The 12,845-nt window shown below is 35.1% G+C and overlaps 1 protein-coding gene across 2 annotated transcripts in view; it reads left to right on the forward strand.

Annotated features, from left to right (window-relative positions):
* The window catches only part of LOC121418376 (equilibrative nucleoside transporter 1-like), a 29,167-nt gene that overhangs the window by 9,404 nt on the left and 6,918 nt on the right, over window positions 1-12,845 (forward strand). For both annotated transcript variants that reach the window (XM_041612211.1, XM_041612212.1), the window contains exons 5-10: window positions 5,285-5,376; window positions 5,598-5,648; window positions 10,080-10,165; window positions 11,065-11,113; window positions 11,926-12,023; window positions 12,591-12,704. In XM_041612211.1, coding sequence (XP_041468145.1) covers window positions 5,285-5,376; window positions 5,598-5,648; window positions 10,080-10,165; window positions 11,065-11,113; window positions 11,926-12,023; window positions 12,591-12,704 — 490 coding nt within the window. The remainder of the gene's footprint in view (window positions 1-5,284; window positions 5,377-5,597; window positions 5,649-10,079; window positions 10,166-11,064; window positions 11,114-11,925; window positions 12,024-12,590; window positions 12,705-12,845) is intronic.

The following is a 12,845-nucleotide window of genomic DNA, read 5'->3' on the forward strand; positions in this document are numbered from 1 at the left end:
TTCGTGAAGCTGTTCGTAAGTTAAGGGCAATCTTGATAACGACTGGTTAACCTTTCATACGCGCTAAATGATCACCAATGAACATTTAATGGTGAATACTATTTACCACAATAAAGGATCACCAGTCGTTCTTTAAATCATTCTTACCTCACGAGCAGCTTCATGAAACGGTCTCCTGGTATCAATGTTTGTACCTTTCTGAAATTGCATCATTAAGTCTGTTGGGTTATTGTGCGATTTTCTTGAAATTGTATCATTCGTAATTTATGAAACAAAGATCAAGGTAAGAGGTTTGTGACTTCAGTGCCACACTCTTAAAAAAAATCAGTCAAATTGACTAGACGAGTAGTCAGCTGGGAGCAACTGATATGACAATCACTGATATTCACATTTCTGACATATTCTAGTCAGAAATAACTCTGTTCTAGTAAAATATGACTAGAAAATAGTCAAATATGACTAGAATAACAGTTGCTTCCAGCTGACCCTATTAATCAGTCATTTTTGACTGATTTGTTTTTAGAGTGCATGAACTTGGAGATGTCTTGTGTTTTTAAAGTTTTTTAATAACCTTCAGTAAGTTGCTTGACTTTTGTTTGACTTCTTGCAAGGTCTTTAACTGTATAACATTTGTTTGAAGGATTTGCACACATACAGTTGACATTATGTTTGTGATTCACACAAATACATGGTTTTTATGGAAGATTTGAAAATGTAGATCATGTTTTAAGCCAATTTTAAGTTATTTTCACCCTTTAGCTAGTTGTTAAGAAAGTGCGTGACATTATTTTCGGGGGAGGATATGTCAATCGATAGTTTACATGTATATTCCTTTGGGATTCACACATATATCAGAAGTTTACCGTCTTTTGACTTACCATTGAAGTTCACGATGACACGTTGTATGTTTAGGTGAATACGTTCATTCAAAGGCGGGAAATAGTTGCGAGTTACGCCCGAAATTTACTTCCCTTTTATCTGAATAAAAACCGATGGTTATCATATGAATTGCAAGTCTGATTTCGGTTTCGAATAACTGAATATACATCTTGATTATATACGAAAATTGAAAGTCCTGATTTGTACGTCAGTATTTCGGGGATAAAACGGAAAATCTGGAGGTTTGTAGATTTACGGTCCAATATTATTGTCTTATAGAAACAATGAATATTGCACAATATTTACGTAGCGCTTCTGAATACATTTTTTTTCTAAAGCGACAATCTCGTACTTGCATTACCGTTAGGCTTATATTCAATAAAGTGATCGTTGTGTTTTAGAATATGATTTAGTGTGATATTGTCTATTTGTGGAAATTTCTCTCTTTATGCATACATAAGCACATCAAGAAAATAAATGTACATATATCAACACTAGTCAACATACAAATATAATGTTTGTTTGTAGACAAATGACAAAAGTCACACAAGTATGGTCATAATTATCCAACGTAATAAGTGATACAAATGCATTGAAGCGTTGAGAAATTAATTAATTATAAATGCTCTCAGACACTCTTTTCTGCGCATGATTGCAGACCCTCGTGTTTGATGAATTTATGTATTTTGTTATTCTAGGCCCAGCTTTTATATTGGAAGCTTTGGGACCTCTTTTTAAAACCATGCAACACATGTTCGAGCACGATCGAATTGGTCAATTTGATTATGTTGAGTAAATTGTACTTTGAACTATTTTGTTTAGACTTATTAAGGACCGGGTATAACCTGACTGAACAAATGAATATAATCCTCCAGCTTATTATCTGTCGACTTTGTGACACGACGTCACCATTTTGATTTTACGATTGAAGGACAAAAATACAGGGTTTTTTTTTCAATCGTGGTCTCAGATTCAGATAGATATTTTTATTGTCCAATTGTAATCAAGTACAAATGGAAATTCAATTTGTTCGCACAAAATAATTTAGAATATTACACGATACACACAGAAGATTACACGATACATATAATAAACATTATACAAATTAACAAGCAAAGATAAGAGAAAGTAAGATAAAGGCAGTGGGGTAACATAATTTCAAGTATGGCTTGAAATTGCTTGGCTAACTTTGACATATTAGAAAGCATATATTGAATATCACTGACTCACTTTATATCCAAACAAGTGTTTGCTTACGCTGCAGTGCGAAATATAGTTTCACTGTTAATATAAAACCACGAGCTTTACAATGGCGCTAATCAGGTGCCCATTTCATGTATTCTACATTATCGACAAATACACACTAATGTGAACTCAAATTACCTTTGTATATAACATTGCTATTTTCTAATGCTTTATACATTTTAATCAAAGTGTAAATAGTTTTCTACTTATAGTGTACCGCCATTTATCAAAGTTGATAAATGACACCACACAAAATAATTTTGTTCGTCATCATGAACATTTTGAATGGCCATTCTCGATCGTAATTGCCACTTTAAAGTCAAGTGTTACCGATATGTACCATACATTAACGGTTTCCTCAAAGTCATGGTTTTTACAACATATGGTAATATACTGCTTGGGTTGTACTTCCTGTAGCTCAGGAAATGATTTTTTAAACTCGGAATGAACGTGGAAGCAGAATTATCAGGAAATCTTGTACTTTCTTTTAAACTGCACCACTAGGACATTTTTGCTTTTGTGATACATGTATTAAGTTAAAGATGTAAACATGTAATTGGTAGTCTGATAAACACAAATTAAAAGGAATTATTTGTCTTTTACTCCTTGCTATTAGTTAGCACTTGATATATAATATATGCACAACATTTTTTAACAACTGTTATAAAAGGTTAAGCAATGTCGTTTACATGTTAGCCGCACAGTCAGTTTAAACAATTGTTTAAACTATCGAGCACTGGCGTAAATCCGTGTTGATGGGTGGGGGGGGGATGACTGAAATATTTTGGCATTTTTTTGCAATCATGTTTTTAGATATGCAAGGAATTGTCATTGATATGTCCACACTGGCGTTCCGTGGGTCACGGCATTGTGGGGGCACCAGCAAATTGTTTGAATCACTGAATGAGCGCGCAAAGCGCGAGCTGATTTTTTTAATATTTTTTTTTATATTCACACCTAAAAAGGGACATTATAATCAAATTTATGTAATCATGATAGGTACCTGTCTTGCTAAACAATGCGAGCGCGAAGCGCGAGCTGAAATTTTCGTATATTTTGACCACAAACAGCGAGATTTTAAGGAATATATTTCAGGAATCCATTAAGAGTATGCATATCTCACCATAGTCATCTAATGCGAGTGCCAAGCGCTTGTTGATTTTATTAGAATTACATCTGAACACATGAAACACTCTTTGTAGTCATTGCAATCATGATTATCATACCATCTCACCAATCAAATATTGCGAGCGCGAAGAAAATTTAGATAATTCAGACCTGAAGTGGGGCATTCTAAGGTTTCTTTGTAGGAATTAACTAGGACCATATAGGTATTTCATTAACCAAATGATGCGAGCGCGAAGCGCGAGCTGAAAATTTTTCATATTCAGATCAGAAGAAGGGACATTTTAAGGACTGATTTTAGGAATTCACGAAGAGCAGACATATCTCACCAATCCACTAATGCGAACGTAATCACGGACAGGAAATGTTTATATACGGAGACCTTAACATGGGGCAATCACTTTTTGAGTCATGTAAAAGAAACATATGTCAATATATGATAACTCAAGTGCTAGAAAATATATTTGGTTTATATTGACTTGAAAACGTGATGTTTTAGTACAACAGGATTATACATGTATACCTTGTTAAAAAGACAATGCGAGCACCAGGAACAATGAAGACGTAGGCCCTGGGCAAATTATGTGTCATTAAGTTATGATAAAAATGTTTCTTATGTAATGTAACATAAATGATTATAATATAACATTATAATGAATTATATTTTCTTCTTTCCCACTACGTTTCTCTTCCTTTCTCCCTCATGTCTCCTTTTCCCCGTTTTTTTTTTTTTGGGGGGTGGTCAGCCGGTGGGGGGAGCATGTGCCCCCCATGCCCCCCGGTAGTTATGCTACTGTATGTCCATATGGTAAATACCCCTCCGATATAGTTATGATGGTTTAATGGTTTTATTAGAGATTACATTCAAAATGTTTTGACATTCCATCTTAATTCCCTCCCCCCCAAAACCCCCAACATTGATGAATTGGAAGAAACGGGGGTTTCTCTTCAATGTTATAATAAGGACAAAAGTATTTCGTTTGCAAATGGTGAACTGGCTCTTTATTTGCATTTTATGATCCAATGATATTGTTTTATTTGTTAAGCGGTATTTTAGGAAGAATTTTCACCAACAAAACAATTATCTCTTGTGATTTTTTTTTCATTTCTTAAGTAAAAAGTGGGGGGGATGTTTGTACAGGCCATCCCCCCTCCTCGAAAAGTGGGGGGATATATCCCCATCCCCCCGGATTTACGCCAGTGCTATCGAGCAACTAATGTTGTTGATGCAATTTATATCTTAAGCAATCTCCGTTAGACAGGGTAGCCCTTGCAATGTCGAGTTTTGTTCGTTCAAGGGCCCAGTCTGAATTGATGGTAGATGTACATTTTATTGCATAATAAAGAATACAATAACATCTGTATCGATTGTCTAACAAAATATACTGCTTCTCCCTTGAAGAAAGCCTCACGAGAGAATAGCACCTCTAATGTGGGCCCATATGGTCACATTTTACTTGATTAGATTTATCAGGTTAGCAGAAATTATGCAAAACAATGAAATTAGAAAATTTAAGATAACAATAAATTATATTCGGGGTTATGAGTTTTGGGGCATCCTTACTGACATATTCCTCGATGTGTTGTAAATCGTGAAATAAAGCAATTCGCTAAACAACTTAAATAGATGTTCCCAATAATGTCAAATAATGGTATATTTTTTAAAGCAAAAATTGTATCCTATTTTAAAAATTATAAATTTATTGCCTATATTATACTTCAGTGTGAATCAGATGTGCAAGTAAATGCAGAAAATAAAACGTACATTTGCCGCGGAACGGAACGGGGGGGGGGGGGGGGCAGGGGCAGACCCTTTTCAATAAATCGGTACAGAAACGCATCTATAGAATATGACTTCCCGATTGTGTTTTAGCACCCCCCCCCCTCATTTCAAAACCGTCCCGCCCCGTATGATGATTATATGAATCGCTGGAATCATACCTCATTTATTCATTAACATTTAATTTCAATTTTTTTTTCATGAAAATAAAAATTAAACGCTTAAGAAATAAGAATTATCCTTGTCTTGTTCCAGATCTTCCAGGTTTTCAACGTTTGGTGGACTATTTGTGATGTTTGTGATGTTTATTCTTACGACCATACTCGCCATCGTCGATTCTTTTTCATGTAAGTTTCTCCTTAAAGTGATCTGTATAAAACTCTGCGTTTTATTTCTCTCCTTATCTTGAAGTGTTTATGAGAATATACGTGTACCAGTTTATGTTTTCGAATGGGGTATACTATTCTGAGTTAAACTCTTAGATAAAAAACTTGAATATTTTATATTTTCATTCAACTTTTGTTTGACCCTACTTTACTAATATTTCTCATCTTTCCTCTTCTTCTAGGGCCTCACATTTTCTTCGGAATTACGATGGTGACAATCATCATTTTTAATGGTAAGTGTCGACGATTCTCACATTGTATATATACCGTTTACAGTAAATGGGATGATGAAATTGATGCATGACTTGATTTGTTTGGGATCATCTCTTCGCGTGGATAAGCATATCCATGGTCCATTTGAAAGTGGATAATAGTTATGAAAACATTGAGCGAGCTCATAATAGTTCACTTAGGTTATGCATGACCATGACTCGATGCCGGTTTGGAATCAAACTCTTTGTTTGTGCCTATATGCATGTGGGTGTGGGATTTTGTATTGTGAGTGATTATGTGTGTGATTACGTGGTTCAGTGGCTTCATATGAAATGATGAAAAGGGTAGATTAAATGTAGATTTTATACAGAAAATTGAGGACTTGAGCGGGTCGTGGAAAGGGAGTGTGACACAATTCAGACAAACGTGGGAGAAAACGAGGGAGCTTTGTCGAAGATTTAATGTTGATTTAAAGTCATGTTTAAATGCCAATATCATGCTCATTTATATATGTCAGAGCCCCGCGCCCAAATATGTATGAATATTTTCCGATCTTTGTGAATTCTGTCCATTTGAATTCGGGTTAGCATTCGTAGGTCGACTGGTATATTGTACAATCGATTAACCTATAGTTGGGAATTTAGAAATTGTAGCTCCATGTTTCAGCTCCGTTAAACCTTTGCAACAACTACACCCCCCCCCCGAATTTCGTATCTAGATGAAGCCTGTGATGGATCGACAAAATAATTTGTAATTGTTATGAATGCTTATCGCGTCAATATTTTGATACGTGCCAAATCTTATGGTCAAAGTTCATCATTCTGAAAGTGTTGTTGATCATGAAATCGATTGTTCTTTACATCATTGCATATCAGCTGTTAAGGATATAGTTGAGCCCAAGTCGCCCATTCCTACCTTCCGTCTTTTTCCGATCAAAAGACGTCCATTGAATGGGAGGAAATTGCAAATGCCATGCCCGTTTTCACTTTCATTGTTTGAAAGTAAATTTTGCACTTTCGTGTAACTGCGACTGATCACTCTACACATCCAATCATGTAGTACGTGACTTCAGTGAGAATGGGGGGGGGGGGGGGGGGGGGGATTTTTTTTATTGTGAACTACAGAACTAGTAATGTATTCGTGTGTGTGTGTGCATCTCCAATGTAAATTCGAAATCACATTAGGTTCGTGAGATATCATATTTTCATTATATGGCAAATATGAATGAATCATGATCCGTCATTTTCAATACCAGTTTATCTTTGCTTTAACGCTCCCTATTTGTTCTGGATAGGGCAGCTGGCATTGTTCCTTGGCAATGTGCGGTGTAAATATTTACATTATACCTGTATGTGTGTTTTCAGAAAAGTTTGAATAGTTCAGCTCCATATCTGTATACGTCTATATGTTTGTGTTGGGTTCGTTTATAAAACTTGATCATTTTCCTCGCGAAATGCCGGGGTGCGGAGGTAGCTCGGGGAGTTTTTACGAAAAAGCTCACCAATTAGTCTCACCTTGGTCCAGTAAAACTAATGTTAGCGATTGATCGTACATTCGCTTGATTTTTACGATTAATTGTACGTTGTAGTCAATCGTTTAAAAAATGTTCTACGAGTATTGCGAATAAACTTTGTGTTGCGACATTGCACGTTTACGCGGCATTCGCAATTTTTCGTTTAGAGAAAGAGGCGGGTAGGGGAGGGGGTCAAATTGACCCCAGTTAAAATAGGCTTAAATGGATAAGTGACTAATGCATGGTCGATAAAGTTATGTGGATTTTTTTCTTTTATTTTTTTTGATTGTTTATTATTATTGTTATTATAATTTTTTTTGGTGGTGGGGGGGGGGGGGCTTTGCTTGGAGTAAAGGGAACTTGACTATCATCTTAAAGATAATGTTAGCATGCGTGATTGTGTAGGAGGCCTACTTTCTTCGAACTATGCTGTCTCTTGCCTTACCTGCAGAAAAGTCTAATCAGTCATTCACATCGGGTTAATCTAATCAATCAGGAAACATTGACCCGGTGTCAATGTTCATGTAAGCATTTTGTATTGTGTTGGTTATCTGAGACGCAGAACTTAAAGTGAGTAAATTGACCCTCAAACGCTGGATTTGAATAGAAAAGGAATCAAACGTGGAATCGGGTTATCGCGATTGTTGAAAAGGGCGGTTCACTTGTGCCAACACAAATACATTATTGTTTGAACAATACGGAAGTTGTGACTTGAAAAGCTCGTCTGATTTGAGCATGCAAGTATTCCGTATTGTTCAGATAAAACAAATGAAAATGACAAATTACCATATCCTAGAATCGAAGTACAAATCCGTCCCCTTTATTTTCACCTTTTTTTAAAGATTAATTTCTACCCCACCCCCACAAAAAAACCCCAAAAACAACACTTGCGTGTGTAGATTGTAATCTCTTATTTTGGAAAGCTCTTCTGAGTTAAGCATGCAAGTATGTACAGAATAAACCGATTTTGAAATAAATTATTAACTTCTCACGCCAATCCAGGGGGTTGTTGGAATGAATGTCAATGCGAAGAAAATAATTAGGAATTTTACATTCTCATTTCATAATTCTAAATACTATTAAAAATCAGTCGAACATATAATCGAAAAGCTCTTCTGAGTTGAGATAACTTTGCGCATAATTATACTGATTTCGAAATAAAATGAATGATTAAGAACTTCTCATGCCAGTTATGATCACTTCTTAGGGGATTGTTGGAATTAATGTAAATGCGAAGAAAATGATTGGGGACTTTACATTCTCATTTCATGAGAATTCTAAATACTATTAAAAATCAGTCGAACATTTAATCGAAAAGCTCTTCTGAGTTAAGCATTCAACTATATGGGCATGATTATACTGATTTCGAAATAAAATTATGAACTTCTCACGCCAGATATGACCACTCCTTAGGGGATTGTTGGAATTAATGTAAATGCGAAGAAAATGATTTGGGGACTTTACATTCTCATTTCATGAGAATTCTAAGTACTATAATTTGAATAAAAGAATTCAGTCGAGCATATGCATGTCTAATTAAAACGCAATTTTCCCGGTGCACGCAAGGTAGACGAGAGCTTTTGTTGACTCGTCTTCTAATTTTGTCCATAGAATATCAGAGGACGGAGAAAGGGTGGATTGATTTGGTTGATTAATTTTATTCAATTAAATCTTGTATAGAATTCTCGGGAACTTCATGGAAATAACGTTAAAGGGATATTCCAGGCTAAGAAGCTTTAACAGACAAAGTAAAATCTGACATAGCAAAATTCTGAAAATTTCATAAAAATCGGACGTGGAATATCAAAGTTATGAACTATTTTGTTGAAACAGTTGTGTCTCGTGAATATGCAATGAGGGGGTTGATGATGTCATATCCCCCACTTATTCTTTTGTATTTCTTCATATTAAACTGCATTCATTCAAATTTTGTCCTCCAAAAATGTAACAAATTGTAATGACTGCTGATGTAATGTGTAAGATAATCATAACACAGAGAGTAAAATTGTATCCAATATTGGGTAGAAAGGGAATATGCTTTTGTTTGTTGGGTATTTTTTTCCCCCCCAAACTTGGTCAAAATGCATGATTGAAGGGTAAATAGTCAACGCAACATTGTGTAAAATTTACAAAATATTTGGTATCTTTTTACGCAGCAAACACGCATGTTCCCATTTTACACAATAGTGGGTAAAGATTTTTTTAGAGTGTGCTGCAACTTACTTTATTAAAAGGGAGGCGCGATAGCTCAGTCGGTAGAGCGGGGGATTCGTATTCCGGTGACCCGGGTTCGATTCCCACTTGGTGCGCTAGTGCCCTTTGGTAAGGCATTAATCCTCAGTGCCAGGTCCTTCGGAGAGGACCTCAAGCCGTCGGTCCTCTGGTTGTTTGCTTACAAGCATTCATGCTTTCTTAGCAATCAGGTAAAAAAAATCTCCACCAATCACCAATACACACATATGAAAAAATGAAATTATTTCATGTATACCCCAGTAATAAAATAAAAGTGAAAGAGGGAGACATGACGTCATCAGGGCCCTGTTGCATAAAAGTCTCTATTACGATGACTTTGTCATCCAATGGTAACTACCATGGTAATGATGATCATCAACCAATCAGAATCAAGGATTCCATGCAAGTTAACATTGCATGACACAGTTACCTTAATAGTAACTTTTCTGCAACGGGGCCCCAGGTCACTTATTACGGCGTGCATATAACTGTTTTTCACAAAATATTGTTAAACTTTGACATTCTATTTTTCAGATATTTCCATTTCATAGAGATGTATACTAATTCCGTTATTAGTATATATCTCTATGATTCATTTCTAGTCCTCGATAGAAAAAAAAAGAGACAGTTTTCCTACTTTGTACCTTTACAACTATGGCCATTTATATTTTATTATTTTTTTAATCTGAATTAATTTTATTTTTAGCTGCCTCTGCTGTTTATCAATCTGGGATGTACGCGTTTGCTGCCAAGCTCCCTGAAGGATACACTCAAAGCTATATTGTCGGACAGGTGATTATAACCATATTAGTTGATGGCTGTTTCCGCGGTTAAATGTAATAAGCCGTTCAATGACTCAGGATTAGCGAATAGCAGGTGAACTATCTCTGCTGTTAATATCGGGAAACATACAGAAGTTAAAGGGACAAGCTTATTTTTTTGCTTCTTTAAATTACCACAATAAGGGTATTTTTCTTGGTTATTTTCAACATATGTTTACCGTAGATAACATAGCCATAGCCTTTCCTAAATATTTCAATTTTCTGTTGAATCGATTTAAAACAAAATATATTAAAGAATATAAGAAGTACATAACCATGAATGTCTAAACGTTTCGAATTTCATGATGGAAACAATGCGTGCGAGTTTTCAGAACCAATAGCTCAGCTTCCATTACTTTTCATACAACTAAATTTTTTGGCAGAAATATTAGATAACACTCTTTGAAGACAAATAAATTTTTCAGAGAAATTGATTGAAGATGAATGAAAAATTTACATTTCAAAGTCGACATTATAATTAAAATTCCCTTTAAAGTCCAAATCAAATTTTCTGAAAAGTCTCATAGAGTAATTTAGCTAAATTGATGCATAAAATCAAAGGTTTGCTCTTTTTTAAACTTTATAATGCCCACAAAGTATTTTTCAGCGCGAGTTTGTCTTATGATGGTACCTTCAAAACCATTTCTCTGTTATTATTATACTTTGTTAGAAAATGTTGTTAGCGATGTTAAATGGAAAAAGCTATTTAAACTTGAACATTAAATTCAAACTTCTCCGACATTCTGTGTATTGAATTAGAATCTCGTTTAAATTCAAATGGCATAGTACGCCCCGACATTAATTTGTAAAGCCACTGACCTCAATTTGTTAATTTACGAGTTCATCCTTCGTATTTTTTTATCCTTCTAGGGGATCGGGGGAACGTTTGTTGCCGTTTTGTCAATCATGTCGATAACATGTAAGTATAACTTTAATGCTTCACATGCATAGGTTGTTATCAATTGATGTTACGTAATATCGGAGAGCTAACAGGCAATTGTACTTTTGGTCAGTCCCCTGATTTTTTCGTTTTTCTCTCTTTTTTTCTGTTATTATCCCTTACGACATGTTACTACTTTACTTCAATTGTTGAGGTTACGTAATCGATTCAATTAATTCTTGGTTCATTTTCCCCCTCTTGATATTACATGTAGGCCCTACTTTTTTTTTAAACAGGTCCACACCTAGTTACCAATAATGCATTTAGCATTTCCATTTATTATAAAGCAAGATAAAAGAGCATTGTAGATTAAATGCTTTGCTCACGGGCATAAGTACTTGAGGATCATAAGTACTTAAGGATCACCATCCATCAAGAAAATATTTGTTTTTCATGTCAAGAAGATGTGAAATGGTGTCCCGTACGACACAGCATGGAATCGCCCTTTGGGGAACTTTGATTCTGGACTTTCCCTCGCATATTATTGAAGCATTTTTCTTGTCATTTATTTGTTGAAATCTCCACCAATAAAGACCGATTGGCTCGATAAAAAAATGTTTTTGAATGATTTTAATATCACCAAGTCATACACCCAATCAAAAATGTGCGTTATCACAAACATTATTTACAGGTATGTACCGGGGGTGTGTATACCGCATATTTGTTCATTTCATATAATTGAATTCGTAAATGAAACTTGTTTACGTCGTTACTCATTTTTCTATGATATGTTCCAGCTGAATCTGTCTTTCAATATTTAATATATATATCTCCTTGGTTCTATTATTCAGTTGCCGGAAGTCTCCGCAGTGCGGCTATCGGATACTTTTGTTGTGCTGTGTTGGTTCTACTCGTCTGCTTACTCACGTTCGTCATGCTTTTTAAACTGGTAAGAGTTTGGCCGATATTCCACCTGTCCGATGACCTGAGCATAATTATCATCTCCATCGTTACAATAACCTTGGTAGCATAGCATTTGTATCGATCATGACAGTTCCTTTTCATATTGTGATGATATGATGATGTATAAAGACAGATTAAAGAGATGTGGTGTTTCAAATTTTGCTGACGTCTTTAGAAGTGTAAAAATCAACCATCTTTAAGTAGAGGATTACAAGAAGGGCTCCATAAGTTTTGTCGTGGACAAAGTTTTAAATCCTGGGTGGAATGAGCCGCTTTATATAAAATTGTGACGGGCATTCAAATGTGTTTTGAATAAGGTGAAGCACATTGCCATCTTAAACTAGTATCTTTAGAATTATATAAATCTATGAAACTATCAAAGGCAGACTCTCGACTTGATCACGCTCAAAAGGTACATCATTGTTGTGATGCTTTATCAATATTATAATGTACTACGGTTGTGTTTACAAGATTTAAGTCCAAGTAACGTGCAACTTTGCATGATCTATGTTTTGATTTTGACGTGATTTTGTCACCCATCATTTCCTTACAGCCGATAATAAAGTACTACATGGGTATGGTTAGTATGGTTACTGATAACAAAGAAGCTGAAGCCGCTGAGGATCAAGTTAATAGCAGACCTCCTCTCTGGACGATATTCAAACAGGTAAATATTCACAGAAAGAGAGAAAGAGATAATCAGAAAAAAATCGAGACATTTCTTAGTTTTTTTTGAAAGATGATGAAATTCAAAATGTTATTTTTCATGGTTACATTAATGTATTTGTTATTTTTATATACATGTAAA

Source organism: Lytechinus variegatus, chromosome 7 (assembly GCF_018143015.1).
Source record: "Lytechinus variegatus isolate NC3 chromosome 7, Lvar_3.0, whole genome shotgun sequence".
In the NCBI taxonomy this organism is placed as follows: domain Eukaryota; kingdom Metazoa; phylum Echinodermata; class Echinoidea; order Temnopleuroida; family Toxopneustidae; genus Lytechinus; species Lytechinus variegatus.